This window comes from Chiloscyllium plagiosum, chromosome 13 (genome assembly GCF_004010195.1).
Source record: "Chiloscyllium plagiosum isolate BGI_BamShark_2017 chromosome 13, ASM401019v2, whole genome shotgun sequence".
Lineage (NCBI taxonomy): Eukaryota > Metazoa > Chordata > Chondrichthyes > Orectolobiformes > Hemiscylliidae > Chiloscyllium > Chiloscyllium plagiosum.
In genome coordinates this window covers 83409474-83425339 of record NC_057722.1, presented here as the reverse complement: position 1 = coordinate 83425339, position 15866 = coordinate 83409474, and the positions used below count along the sequence as shown (strand labels likewise).

Here is a 15866-nt window from a genome sequence, read left to right as displayed (position 1 = left end):
CACTTGGGGTTGTTTTCATTGGGGAAAAGAAGGTTTAGGGGTGACTTGATAGAGGTGTACAAGATGATTAGGGGTTTAGATAGGGTCGACAGTGAGAATCTTTTTCCAAGGGGGCATAGCTTTAAATTAAGGGGGGGGTAGGTATAGGACAGATGTTAGGGGAAGGTTCTTTACTCAGCGAGTCGTGAGTTCATGGAATGCCCTGCCAGTAGCAGTGGTGGACTCTCCCTCATTATGGGCATTTAAGCAGGCATTGGATAGGCATATGGAGGATAGTGGGCTAGTGTAGGTTAGGTGGGCTTGGATCGGCGCAACATCGAGGGCCGAAGAGCCTGTACTGCGCTGTATTCTTCTATGTTCTATATAAAAAAACTGCCTGCATCATTGAGATAAAATAATCTCAATCTGTAAAATTATTTAAATCTCCAGCCCTTTAAAAATTATAAAGCGCAGACTATCTGTTCGATTGAAGTTGAAAATAAATCTGTTCTGTCAATTACAATAGCTGTTTGTTCGTATTTCCAGAAGGGCCATTCAGCCAAATTTTGTTTTCCCAAAATGGGAGCATTGCCCACTGTTTGTACTGATGGACATTCAGTATAATGACAGTGCATTAGCAACCAATGTCATCATACTAGTTTCTAATAACATGGAAGGTATGCAGGTGCTGAAGTCAGCAATCCACTCACAATTTTGAAATCATTAATTAATAAGTAATTAAGCTTGTTAGCAATCTGGTCCACATTTTTGTTACCCACCCAACCAGAGTGTTGGTTCTCAGAAACTGTAAATTACACATTCACATCAAGATGCATATTCTACTGTGAATCTAACGGCACCAAAATTTCAGAAATATGCTATTTTTATCTTCATTCGAAGTCAGAAGAGCCGAATATCTTCTGGTATCTAATACAGGCATGAACAACCAACCTTGTTAATAACTGCAAACCAACAATGGAGCAAGCATTAGGGTTTATCGGTGGGGACCAAATTTCGTACATGACTGTAGTTATCTCCTTCCTTGTGATGGCTGTTAATTGATCATTTGATGCTTGATACAGGAAGAGCAAGGGAGGTACCAAAGGGTCCCTCAGTTTCAGTTTCAACTCCCTTACTCTGCTGGGAAATGAAAAATTTGACCCATTATGTTATGGTCAATTCTTGGCTGTTTTTCATAATCCACAATTATCTCAGCGGGGGTCTTAATTCACAGTCTGATTGAAGTTCAAAAAGCCATTTAATTGTCTTTGATTTGGGATCATAAATACAGTTATGAAGTCAATATTTATAAATAAAGGATTAAGTATTTGAGGCGATTTAAAAGATTTGAATGGGAGCATGTTTGTGTTCTTTTACAATAGTGTGAAGTCTGTAATGGATACTTACACCTTTATTTCATTTCATCTTCTAAGGTCTTCCTATAGTGGGCACTGGATAAGTAGACATGGTGCATGTTAGAGCAAGTGATGGATAGGCATGCATTTGCATTATGTTGACATAGAGGTCATAAAGTGTCATGGGATTGGTCAGAGACTTGAATTGACATAAGATGTCGTGGTGGCATAAGGGATGATGAGGTGTGAGGAATGATGGATAAAAGGCCTAAAATACCAGGAACGAGGTCCTTTTAAACAACCATCCACAACACCAGGTAGCCTGTGACTATATTTGATTTCTGTCCAGGGGTAACAGACCTAACTCCACCTTGTACTGCCTCTTGAAGTGACAATAGAATCTGACAGGGAACTTTCTCCACAGGGAATTGAGACCGGCCAGCAAATTTTCCAACTTGTGCTAGCCATCTTAAGAGCAAAGACCCAGCCCATCGTCTCAGTTATGTTCAGTTGCAAAGTATCTCCTTTGTCTGCTAAACCAATCTAATTCATAAGATTGAGTTATGTTTCTGTGGAAGGTGTTTACCTTAAACATAAAATCTATTTCTCTCAACAGCGAGCTGTGTATTTCGAGCATTTCCTGTTTATATTACATATAGTTTTAGCTTTCTCTATAGAGAAGCCACAATGTACTTGGTCATTTTTACCATGAATACACTTATCAGTAGTGGGAGGATATGTCATTTAAAACGCAGAGATACTGGTGTTAGACTGCAGTGGATAATGTCAGAAGTCACACAACACCAGGTTATAGTCCAACAGGTTTATTTGAAATCACAAGCTTTTGGAACGGGCTTGTTAGTTGGGTGACTTCACCTGACAAGCAGCAGCGCTCTGACAGTTTGTGATTTCAAATAAACTGTTGAACTATAACCTGGTGTTTTATGACTTCTGACTTTGCCATTCAAATGGTGTGCTTAACAGGCAGGAACTTGCTTTGAAACTGCCCCTAACCAAAGATGCATGTGAGAATAAGCTTTGCTGAGGAGTGGCATCATTTTTCCAGAAAGGCAGACAGTTTTCAGTGATAGGATACTCGAGGAGTGATGATGTTCCCCTTGATGTGGTAATTAGATTCCTTTATTGAGCAGTGCTAAAGTCAGCCTTTTGGTTGAGATTCAAGCTCCAATTTACTTAATCAATCCCAGTTACCCATCATTGCATTGCCTCTGAACAAAAATCCAAAGGAATTGTGAATGCTGGAAATCAGAAACAAAATCAAAACTTGCTTAAAAACTTCAGCAGATCTAGCAGCATCTGTTGAGAGAAAACAGAGTCAATGTTTCAGATCCACTGACCCTTCTTCAGAACTAAGCCATCTGAAGAAGTGTCACTGGATCTGAAACGTTAACTCTGCTTTCTCTACACAGATGCTGCCAGATCTGCTGAGTTTTTCCAGCAATTCCTGGTTTTGTATTACCACTGTTCCTGAAACTATGTAGTGACATTTGGCTTCAGTTAACTGAGAATATAAAATTTTACCATTTAAATTTGGAAGACTTCAATCAAATTATAAATAAAAACAGAAATTGCTGGAAAAGTTCAGCAGGTCAGCCAGTATCTGTGAAGATAAATCAGTTAACATTTCATGTCAAGTGACCCTTCCTCAGAACTGATGGTAGCTAGGAAAATATTGGTTTATATGATTAGATTGCCTACATTGTGGAAACAGGCCCTTCGGCCCAACAAGTCCACACCACACCGAGCAGCAACACACCCAGACCTATTCCCCTCTATATTTACCCTGACTAATGCACCTAACACTGCGGACAACTTAGCATGGCCCATTCACCTAACCTGCACATCTTTGGACTATGTGAGGAAACCGGAGCAACCAGAGGAAGCCCACGCAGACACGGGGAGAATGTGCAAACTCCACACAGACAGTTGCTCGAAGCGGGAATTGAACCCGGGTCCCTGGCAGTGCTAACCACTGAGCCACCATGCCGCCCACCCTATGATAAGATAGGGTGGGGGAAGGGAGTAAGAAGTAAATGAGAGGTAGGGATAGAGACCAAAAAGAGAGAAGAGCAGTTGGACAGACAAACAAGTTGAAAACAATCTGGTTAGGAGGGTGAACAGCTATTAATGGAGACTATTAGTAGCTAACAATAAGTAGTATGTAATGGCAGACTATGTGATAACAAGGCCTGGTGTGTGGGGTAGAGAGCTAGGATATTGGAAAGTTCAGGCCCTAAAATTATTGAACTCAATATTGAGTCTGGAGGTCTGCAGGGTCCCCAAGCAGAAAATGAGGTGTTGTTCTTTCAGTTTGAGGTCAGCTTCACTAGAGCACTGCGGCAGGCCTGAGACAGAGATGTTGGCCTGGGAACAGGACAGTGTGTTCAAGTGGCAGGCAACTGGAAGCTCAAGTCTTTTTTACGAACAGAACATAGATGTTCTGTGAAGCAGTCACCCACTGCATGCTTCATTTCCTCCAATTTGGAGAAGACTACATTGTGAGCAGTGAATGCAGTAGACTAGCTTGTGTGAAGTGCAGGTAAAGTGCTGCTTCACTTGGAATGCGTGTTTCGGCCCTTGGATACTGAGGAGAAAGGAGATAATTCATTGCCACAGAAGGCTGTGGAGGCCAAGTCATTGAGTATGTTTAAGACAGATATAGATAGCTTCTTGAGTATCAAGGAGATCAAGGGTTACAGGGAGAAAGCAGGAGAATGGGGTTGAGAAACATATCAGCCATGATTGACAGGTGGAGCAGACTCGATTGGCTGAATGGCCTAATTTCTGCTCCTATGTCTTATGGTATTATAGAAATTGGGAAAGCCTTAGGTGGTTGTAGGGGAAGGTGCCATGGAGGAATTTGAGGTGTGTAGGGAGTGAACAAAGAGTGGACCAGGATGTACTGGAGGGAACAGTCTCTGCGGTAGGTAAACAAGGGAAGGGAGGGGAATATGTGTCTGATGGTAGCATCTCGCTGAAGGTGGGGAAATGGCGGCTGATGATCTTCTGGATGTGGATATTGGTGGGATGGTAGATAAGGACAAGAGGAAGGAGAAAGTGAGGACTGCAGTTACTGGAGATCACAGTCGAAGAGTGAGTTGCTAGAAAAGCAGAGCAGGTCAGGCCGCATCCAAGGAGCAGGAGAATCGATGTTTCAGGCATAAGCTTTTCATCAGGAAGAAGAGCTTATGCTCGAAGCATTGATTCTCCTGCTCCTCAGATGCTGCCTGACTAGCTATGCTTTTCCAGCACCACACTCTTTGACAAGGATAAGAGGAACCTTATCGCTGTTGTGGGAGAGAAGAGAGGGAGTGATGGCAGAAGTGTGGGTGATGGGTCAGACCCAATTGAGGGCCCTATCGACATCAGTGCTGGGGAGTCCTTGGTTGAGGAAGAAGATGGACATTTCGGAGGTTCTCTTGTTGAAGTAGGCCCCTTCAGAACATGTGCAGCATAGGTGGAGGAACTGGGAGAATGGAATGGAGTCATTGTAAGACGCAGGGTGTGAGAATGTATAGTCCAGGTAGCTCTTGAAGTTGGTGGGTTTGTAGTAGATATTAGTGGCTAATCTACCCCTAGAAATGGAAACAGATTTCGAGTTAGAAATACACGACGTGAAAGTGAGGGCTGGGTGGAAATTGGAAGCGAAATTGATGAATCAAGTCAATTTGATCAAATTATACCTTCTCAATTTTCAATTTTGTTATGACAAAATATGACTGCCATTTTCTTTATTCAATTATGTCAGTTGAGGGAGAAAATGAACGGAAATTATTAAAGTGTTACTGCTATCTTAATTTGCCATGTATGGGAACCATAGTTACCTGCAGGTATACCGCTCCTTCCCTTTTCGCAGCAGGCTTTCAGGAATGACAGATGGGGGAGCCCTAAAATCAAACATTGAAGGGACAGACCGCAGGAGGTCATTGGCCTCTGGCTTGAGTGAACTGAAACCTTCCAGCTTCTCTGCCATGTTCTCAATCGCTGACATCTGATAGGTAGGGAAGAGAAAGAAATTATAGGTTTTAAAATGTCACATTAGGTATTAGTTTTTCAACTGCAGAACCAAATAACTCAGGGCTTGCAAAATTACTGACACCTTTTGAAATATTTAACCAGATAAAAGTATTTTCTTGCCACAGAGATGACTATGTAAGAATATCATGTAATTAGACCTCAGAGTTTGTTGATAAATTATCTTATACAGTGGGGAATTATCAGTGATATTTCTTTTTGATTTGTTCCTTCCTTATGCAATGGAGCAGCTGATGTATTTCAATTAATTGTTTACATTTACAGTAAATACCTTCATTCTGTAACCTGTGGATTGCTTCAGCCGCCCACCTTCTCCCTTTCGCACTATAACTCTCAGTCCTAGTTACAAATTGCATTGTACAAGGCACCTCTGCCAATTTGTGAAATGTCTTTCATCAAACATTTGAAAATCTCCAAGGAAAGTCTAGATGCATTTACTTGTCACACAGCAAATGTGAAAGCACTGGAAGGCACTAAGGTCTGCCTGCTCTCAGGCTTGATTCATAATCATTCATAGCTGCTAAAACATTCCCTGTACAATGCAACTGGACAGCACATTCGTCAATATGAAGGATGCTGACATCACAGATCAAAGGGCAGACATAGGTAATAATGATGCTGCTGAATGTTACAAGGGAATTCTACCCAGCCCCCAACTCTTGTTTTGTCAATCCATAGATTTGTAAATATACATTATACACTGTGTGATGCTATATGCAAGATGTGATTTGAAAATATATTTACTTATTATATATGTGTCTACATATTATGAACATATTTAGAGTCAAAATATTTTTTAAACAGGAGCACAAATCTATTGAAACAACTAAAAATGATTGGATAATAATTAAAACACTGCAAAAAGCAAAACCTTTAACCTGTAACACCTAGTTATGACAAAAGGGTAGCAAGGTCTTACACTGACTAGTTAAAGGAAAGGAAAATTAATAGTTGGGAAGTTATTTTATTAATAATTCATACTCAGGAGCAGTTTCTGGATAATGGTTTGGAAATAAATCACACGGAGAACAAGAACAGTTTTTTTCTAAATAAAATGTGTAGTTACTATGCCCACCCATTTATAACAATGTAATATCTATCTGCTGAGAGGGCGATTTAATGTTAATACGATTGGTAGGGTTCAGGAGAAGGTTGATGGGAGGTAGATATCTCAGCAGTGTTCATTACATCATAACAGAAGCTGGACAATTCAATAATTCTTGCTAAAATCTTAATTATGACTCTGAATTTAATAATAAAGGTACAGTTGCTATCATTTTAAGTGTTTTAAATTTGTTGCAATATCTCTTTGGAGAAAGTCAAATAAATTAAAAATCAATCTGTTATTGTTTTTTTCTGTAATAGTTCATTGTCAGTAAGAAGCAATTATTATTTTTAAAAATGTAATTACACAAGTGAGGACCAAAGAGAATGAAAAAAGATATTACATTTCTAACAGGTAAAAAAAATTTGGGTAGGGATCAACTTGCATTTAATGTTTGTCATTTCTGTGTGTTATATATTCATTCTATGTTAACATTGATGAATATTCAACAGTATGAACAGCAAATATATTTATAACTATTTTTTAATAACATTCTGAGTTAATCTTACTAATGGCAAGATAAAGTGAGTAACATTTACAGTGTTCAACATTTAAATAGGAATGGTCTGATCAGCCTATAGGCAGAATTGGAAACATTACTTTAAATGCTATAAGTAATGACCAGATCAGTTGCATTGTCATTCAAGTACAAGCAGGAATCACTAAAAAATTATGTATGTTTTAGCAGAGAGTAAAGCTGTTTTTTTAGGATTGCGAGAAAAGGGAATGCTGTTATCTCAAAGACAGTAACCCATTTGTGATACTTGGGGTTTAACAATCATTTATCTCATTATAACAAAATCCAGATCACCTGACTAGGCAGCAAAAAAATCATAATGTAAAGCATTCTTACCAGTACAGCCCCTCTACTAGATCAAGACAGATGAGGAATAAATTAAGACCCTTCATATTTACAATATAAAGTAATTGGTTATATTAACCATGATGATGGGATCAAATTTTGATTGACTTTTCAAATTCCAAAGAAACATTGAAGAGGAAAATATTATTTTTATAAAACTCCAGCTTAATAAAAGCTCATATCAAATCAAAAGTCCTAACATATTTATTCAATGATCCCCAGGGAGTGAAACTGCAGAAGTTACTGCCCTATATAGATGTAAGACATACTTAATATCAGTGAATGACAGTATTACTTAGCAGCTGAATAATTTGTGATTTACTTTCTCACAATCACTGATCTTATCAACAGCAAAATGTCTGAATAAGGAAATAATGCCACCCCCTTCTAATCCCACTGAGGCTGTTAACCTTGTACTGATGCAATCCAGCATTTAACTCTATTCCCAACACAAATCAAGTATGCAGACATTGCCATTATTGAATAAAAACAAATATTTTTAACCTTTTTTTGTGCAAGTAAAGATATGATCAAAATGGCCTCAGCAATTATTACAAACTCTGCTACCTCATGGAACTAATCTATTGGTGTCAGGAATAAATAAAAGTGGCTTTTGCTCTCATTTGAGTTACCAGATGGAGTGATTTATAACTCAGCCTACTGTGTGAATTACTTAAATAGTGCTTGTGATTATGGTAATGCAATCTGATCATCAAGCGAAATGGTAAACATTTACATTTTTATTTGTGGAGGGTAGGAAGAGATGTGGGAGATTTTAAATCATTGTGAGTTATGCAGCATTTAATAAACCTTTCATTCTGATCATTATGAATTATGGTTTGGAATTATAAGCAGAGGAACTTACCCAAATTCTCTGATCAGGCAAGCGGAACTAGGGAGTAGGACCAAAATAAAAAATAAATTATAATCCACAAATTGTGTCTCTTTCAGCTGCCATAATTGTTTACAAATGACAAATGATATTGTTTGCATGTCTGCTGATGAGTTTTTTTTTCAAAAGCTCGAACATCAAAGTAAATAGAAAGTCCTCAAATTAACTGCTGCAATTTTTTTTTATGTTAGATTGATGACACCAGGTTTGTCTCCCTTCTCCTGGCATTTAGTATCAAATAAGTAATGTCCAGGATAGCTAGATTCTGAAACATCATTTACTGCCATCTGATTCTTTCATTTTAGTGGTTTAACAGGATTTATTTTGGTTCCAGATTTTACTCAGGATTTTCTTTAATTGATTTCTAATTTAGGTTCTTTGTTAATGCTGCTGTAAATTGTCTGAGATGTTTCATTGCTTTAAAGGCACTACATAAGTGCAAGATGATGGTACTATTGTTACACTGTCTCATGTTACCTTTACTGCTAGTATTGGAGTTTCAACAAAGCCAAATAGAATGCATTGTTTAAATGTCACTGAATATATCATTTTTAAAAAATCTGCAAGTTTCTACTCTTAATAGACAAATTTAAATAAAAACACCTTTCTATATCTCCAGGCATAACCTTTTTTTTTGTAGATGTTGTCAATCCACTGCAAGTTGCCAGTGCAAGATTACTGTTTGTGAAATCCAATATTTATCAAGGTGTCTCAATGATGTGTTCAGCAAATACTGCATTAGTTACATACATTTCTGAATTTGTAATTAAAACCAATAAATAGCACACCTCAAAAATTCTAACGTGGAGTGTTTTTGAAAACTCTTTCAAATAATCAAAATCATCAATTCATGTTTTGTTTAAAATAAAGTAACTCCTTTCCTTTTTGAAATGAATCTTTCAGGTGGATGATATAATTCAGCAGACTTTAAATATGCACCATTGGCAGTAAACTAATGGAGAATGAGAGGGCAATTAAATTTAGTGATTGTATTAAAAAGAGGTCTACTCAAACTCATAAAATCTTTCAAGATTGTAATTTATGTGTTATTTGCGAGGATGTTTATGCCTCAGATTACACAGCAAAGGGTTTTACTCTGGCAAAACTATTTAGTAATTCAGTTAAACTTGTGGAGCGCCTGTCCCATTATGCCCAAAAGGTCTACAATCAGAGATTGGAGGCAGGGAAGGGTCCAGTCACAAAGCACTAATTTGCACTAATGAACAGTATGATGCGAGCTCCTCTCACAAGTTAATCTCAAGAGAAGCATAGTAAGATGTGGCAACTATAGCTAGGAAGACTACTTGCAAGTCCAGAGTGTGGTGCTGGAAAAGCACAACAGGTCAGGCAGCATCCGAGGAGCAGGAAAATCGACGTTTTGGGCAAAAGCCCTTCATCAGGAATGAGTCCAGCAAAGGCCAAATTAGAACCAGCTGTTGGAACTCAATTGACAATGTGCAGTCAGATATGGAAAGCTTAACAAAAATGCTATTCCAAATTAAATTGTTCTTTATCTTTTTTCAGTGCATAAGAGAAAGGGGTTCTATAGGGGGTTGGAAAGCACAAGGTATCAACATTTCTCCAGAAAAATTAGACCTAAACAAATCTCTATCAATATCCAACCTAACTTTATTGACTCTGGGTCAGAATTCTGTCAAAGGAGAAGATCAGCTGCATGCCAGATAGCAGCAATTAGGATTCATACAGATGAATATCATTCATATTGAAAGAATATATGATTGGTAACTACCATTCAGTTTTCCAGAATGTCGCACTAACAATTGGCATTATCACAGGATTTCTATCCATTAGTGAGCGTTCAACAGAATGATTTTTTTGTTATACGCTATGTTAACTGCCCTGTGTTGTGGTGGTAGTGTCCCTACCTGTAGACTTAGTGGCCTGGGAACAAGTCTCATTTGTCTCAGAGGCGTGTAATAACATCTCTGAACAGACTGATTAGAAAATATTTATATGATTATATTTAATATGATTATAATATGTTGTTGTGTTTCCATGCCAAGCTGGATTTCAGCAGTTGACACAAACACGCGAGTGTACCATTTGCAGATTTTAAGAATACTTTTTCAGTTTTATAGAAAAATGCAAAAATAGTAAGTAAACTACTGGGAGTGTATGCAGCAGAACCAATTGGCTATCTGGACATTTAAGCTAAGATGCAAATTATCAGCCTACAATCAAGTTATGACATAGCATTTGTCTATTTGGCTTATGGCAGCTTAAGTCTTGCATCATTGCAAATATAAACGGTCATAATAATCAATAGCCCTTAAATTCACATATTAATCATCGCAGTTATAATTTTGATTTACAATTACTCCATTCATCTTAAGAAAGCCATCATATTTTGCCTATGGACCCTTAGCTACGTAATCTCATGAATATCAGTGAAACATGTTACATAAAAATGAAAAGGGCTGTCACACAACGTCTTTTCGTTACCAAGGTAACTATATTACTTTAGCTTTGAACGACTGTACATAAATCGGAAAGAATTTCTATGCCTATTCTTTCAATTCATAGAAGTGACTTAAGAATTGCAAAGCTTCAATATAGTGGTTATTTTGCAATCAATAGTCTGGAGCACTTCATTTATCACCACTCCATTTATTTATAGCTGAGAGAAGGAATTAACATGAAATCCACCCAGTTTAAAATTCTACCACAGTTCTGGCAGGTTTTTTTGCCAGTTAGTGATCAATCTGTTTAGACAAAAGAGCAGTGGGAAATTCAGTTTGGGATTCTCATGAATATTTCAAACTGCACTCAGTAGAAAAAGCTCCATTCCTGTTTTCCCTGGTTAAAGTGTGGATGGGAATAGGAATTGGTAATGAAGAGATGTGCTTGGGGTTGTTGCAGTAAACTGAATGACTGTACACCATGTGAATGTGTCGAATGTACACGATAAATGTGCCTCATGTACACGAGTGAATGTCTACCATGTGAATATACCGAATGCACACTAGTGAATGTGCATCATGTGAATATACTTAATGTACACAAGTGAATGTACCTAATTTCAGGTATAGGAACTGTGCTTATTGTACTTTTTAAAAATGCAACAGTTTTTCGAACTGGGAGAAAGTGAGGGCAACAGTGCTGAAGATCAGAGTCGAGAGTGTGGTGCTGGAAAAGCACAGCTGGTCAGGCAGCATCCGAGCAGCAGAAGAATCGAAGTTTCGGGCATAAGCCCTTGACCTGCTGGAACAGGATATCAAATTTTGACTTCCCATTAAAAGGATGGTGGAATGGGTTACGGGTAGAGTTTTTAATTATTCCACAGAATAACAAATATATTCATAGTGACACCACAACCAGATAAGATCGGCCTGCTTTAAATCATTAATGATCCATATGCTATTTAACACTATGGAGATCCCAGAACAGAAAATATTCATAGAAGCATCATAGAATACCTACAGTGTGGGGACAGACCATTTGACCCATCAAGTTCAGATCAACTCTCTGAATAGCATACCACTCAGACTCCCACTGGCTACCCCTTTCCCCACCCCATCTCCATAACCCTGCATTCCCCATGGTTAAGACACTGAACCTATTGTGGTTCTGTTCGCCGAGCTGGGAATTTGTGTTGCAGACGTTTCGTCCCCTGTCTAGGTGATATCCTCAGTGCTTGGGAGCCTCCTGTGAAGCGCTTCTGTGATGTTTCCTCCAGCATTTGTAGTGATTTGTACCTGCCGCTTCTGGTTGTCAGTTCCAGCTGTCCGCTGCAGTGGCCGGTATATTGGGTCCAGGTCGATGTGCTTATTGATTGAATCTGTGGATGAGTGCCTGCATCTAGGAATTCCCTGGCTGTTCTCTGTTTGGCTTGTCCTATAATAGTAGTGTTGGCCCAGTCAAACTCATGTTGCTTGTCATCTGAGTTTGTGGCTACTAAGGATAGCTGTTCATGTTGTTTCGTGGCTAGTTGGTGTTCATGGATGCGGACCGTTAGCTGTCTTCCTGTTTGTCCTATGTAGTGTTTTGTGCAGTCCTTGCATGGGACAACACTACTATTATAGGACAAGCCAAACAGAGAACAGCCAGAGAATTCCTAGAGGCATGGCACTCATCCCCAGATTCAATCAATAAGCACATTAACTTGGACCAAGCACATCGACCTGGACCCAATATACCAACCACTGCAGCGGACAGCTGGAACTGATAACTGGAAGAGGCAGATTCAAACCACTATAAATGCCGGAGGAAACATCACAGAAGCGCTTCACAGGAGGCTCCCAAGCACTGAGGATGTCACCTAGACAGGGGACGAAACGTCTGCAACACAAATTCCCAGCTCGGCGAACAGAACCACAACAACGAGCACCCGAGCTACAAATCTTCTCACAAACTTTGAACACTGAACCTGCACATCTTTGGACCATAGGATGAAACCAAAGCAAATCCACACAGACATGAGGAGAATATGCAAACTCCACACAGACAGGCACTTAAGACTGGGATTGAACAGAGGTCCCTAGTACTATGAGGCAGCAATGCTAACCACTGAGCCACCATGCTATCCTAAACCTGTTCTGGTTGTTCCAACTTTATTCAAAAAAGTAGACTTTTTCTGTTCAAAATCATTGCTCATTCCAGTTTGTATTAGGAGCAGGGTGTGAAAAATACAAGTATTCTTTATACTTTGCAAATTTTTGGAGGGGAAGTTTGAGTGCAGCTAAGTGATGGAGTAGAATTTACTTTTATACTCTAGGTTCATTTGTTACTAGTGAATCAAAATAGTTTAGTAATCTATATCTCTGTCTTAGCAAATGTTTCTTATTCAACATGTGATAAAGTTAGAGAAGTACCATATATCATATTCTTCAGCTCACATTAGAATCCAATAATGTAGTTTACATGAGTGGATAACACTCTTGTACAATTAGATATCAGACAGTAGAATCATACTCATAAGACTGATCAACATTAGTCAGGCTCAGGACAGTGTCAAAGGCCCAACTCAACATTTTGAAGAAAGTGTTTCACTGAAATAGAAAAGAACAAGGAGGGGGATATTGACAGGAGACTTTCAAAATCCTGAGAGATTTTAAGGGGGATAAAAATGTGATTGGATCACAAGGCTCCAAATGCAGAAGCAGAATGAGAAAAGTGTCAGTTGGGTGAATTGCTCAATATGTTCTGCAATGTCTAAGACTGTAAACTAGGACTGTGTTTCTTGCTTGTCAATGACCTGGATAGCTAAAGTCCTTATTCTGCCCCTAATAGGCCTGGAAAGCAATCTTCCAAACACTGAGGTGCATAGACTCTCCCCATGGTAATGAGGAAGGCACCACCACCAGTTAAATAGCTGTAAACAATTACCCCAAATAACTGCATTTGCATACGCATACACTTTGCAGATGTTTTAAAGTGAAACCAGTTTGCAGAGAACTTGTCCTGGAAAATAAGTGCAGTAGCTCCTATGCACCGAGATTCACAATCAGTGCAGAAAAATCATTCATAAAACAGTGCTGCACTAAAACTGCATGACTAGAAATGAATGATATGGCTTATTATTCACGGTCTTCTCACCACTGCTTTGAATATTGCCGATTGGATGTGAAACGTTTATTTCAAAGTTAAAGTAAATGGCAGGGGCTTAATCAATCCTTTCATCACATTATGTGTTTCTCTCTCCAATTAGTGACTGTGAATAACTATTTCTCATCTGTTTCTTATTCCTTTAGTCAGAACACTCTGTCTCTGATTTGGATGATTGGATTTGCCACAGCATATTTTGTTTCTCGTTAAGGACTTTGAGTAAGTGATATCACAGCAGGCTGCCCTCATGAAATGGTTCATAACTGAGGAATGGGACAAGGATCATAAGTACTACAGTCTTAAACAGGAACTAGGGGAGTCATGAATTCTTATTTTTGTCATTTCTCACCCTCAAACACTTTTTAAATTACATTCTAAGTCCTTGATCTCACTGGTTATCTTCTAGTGTTGGAAAAATGGGAACTAAAAATGAACTTCATTAGATTGCCTTCACTTGCACTGTTTGACAATCAATAAAAGGATGTTTCAGCTAATGGCCCACTTACACAGTGCAACCTTTGGTGAATGTTGACCAAACTAAAGGGAACTGTAATTGTGTGATAATGCAACCTTAGATTTGAATGTGGCTGACAAAGCAGTGACTCAATATTCTCTTAGTCATTCAGACTTTTTTGGGGGATAAGTGTATCAATGGCAATTTCAACATTTAATTCTCATTCTGAGATGCCCTCACCATGTGGGGGTGAACTGTGAAATGCTGCAGTTTGTGGCTGAGGTTGTTCAATAGGGATTTTGAGCCAGCAAGCCTTGGTGCAGTGACCAGAACTGGGCCACAGCATGGAGCTGACTTCTGGAAGGAGTGGGAGGTAAGGAAGCAGTGTGTCGACATTTACAATCAATACGCTGGAGTGGCCACAGGTGTGACTACAAGTCACCCTGTAAGAGGTGTCATTCCCCTGATGGACCAGTAGCTGCTGTTACTTTTTAAAATGAAGTTTTATTAAAATGTCTTCAGATGACACATCCACCTTGAGGCTCACTCTTTTTCACCAGTTTACATCAACAACTCTCATTTGATGCAAAGGCTGACCAGATTGAAGCCGATTTCAGTCCTTAGTCAAGGTGGTGCTTCCAGAGGTGACACATAATTGATTGCCTTCTCAAAAATGCCTTCTGAGTCTTGATGCAGTTTATATTGAGACCAGTGTAATGTCTCAGCCTGCTCCTGCCTCACCGAATGTCTCAGCCTGCTCCTGCCTCACCAAACTCATCTCTGCATACCTTGACATGGTCCTGTCCCCCTTAGTCCAAGAACTCCTCACCTATGTTCGGGACACCACCCACGCCCTCCACCTCCTCCATGATTTTTGCTTCCCCGGTCCACAACGCCTTATCTTCACCATGGACATCCAGTCCCTATACACCTCCATCCCCCATCACGAAGGCCGCAAAGCCCTCCGCTTCTTCCTTTCCCGCCGAACCAACAGTACCCTTCCACTGACATCCTCCTTCAACTGACTGAACTGGTCATCACTCTGAACAACTTCTCTTTCCAATCCTCCCACTTCCTCCAAACAAAAGGAGTAGCCATGGGCACCAGCATGGGCCCCAGCTATGCCTGCCTCTTCGTTGGATATGTGGAACAGTCCATCTTCCGCAACTATACTGGCCCCACCCCCCACCTTTTCCTCCGCTACATCGATGACTATATCAGCCATACCTCGTGCTCCCACGAGAAGATTGAACAGTTCATCTACTTTACAAACACCTTCCACCCCGACCTCAAATTTACCTGGACCGTCTCAGACTCCTCCCTCCCCTTCCTAGACCTCTCCATTTCTATCTCGGACGACCGACTCAACATGGATGTTTACTATAAACTGATTGACTCCCACAGCTACCTAGATTACACCTCCTCCCACCTTGCCCCCTGTAAAAACACCATCCCATATTCCCAATTCCTTCGCCTTCGCTGCATCTGCTCCCAGGAGGATCAATTCCAATACTGTACAACCCAGATGGCCTCCTTCTTCAAAGACTGCAATTTCCCCCCAGACGTGATCGACGATGCTCTCCACCGCATCTCCTCCA

At 39.6% G+C, this 15866-nt stretch overlaps 1 protein-coding gene across 8 annotated transcripts in view; it reads right to left on the bottom strand.

Moving 5' to 3' along the window:
• mecom (MDS1 and EVI1 complex locus) overlaps window positions 1-15866 on the bottom strand; it is a 1133356-nt gene that overhangs the window by 94078 nt on the left and 1023412 nt on the right. For 5 of the 8 annotated variants that reach the window (XM_043702874.1, XM_043702875.1, XM_043702876.1 and 2 more), the window contains 2 exons: window positions 8223-8249; window positions 5180-5346 (listed from right to left, as the gene is read on the bottom strand). In XM_043702874.1, coding sequence (XP_043558809.1) covers window positions 5180-5346; window positions 8223-8249 — 194 coding nt within the window. The remainder of the gene's footprint in view (window positions 1-5179; window positions 5347-8222; window positions 8250-15866) is intronic. The other 3 variants (XM_043702878.1, XM_043702879.1, XM_043702880.1) reach the window with 1 other exon arrangement.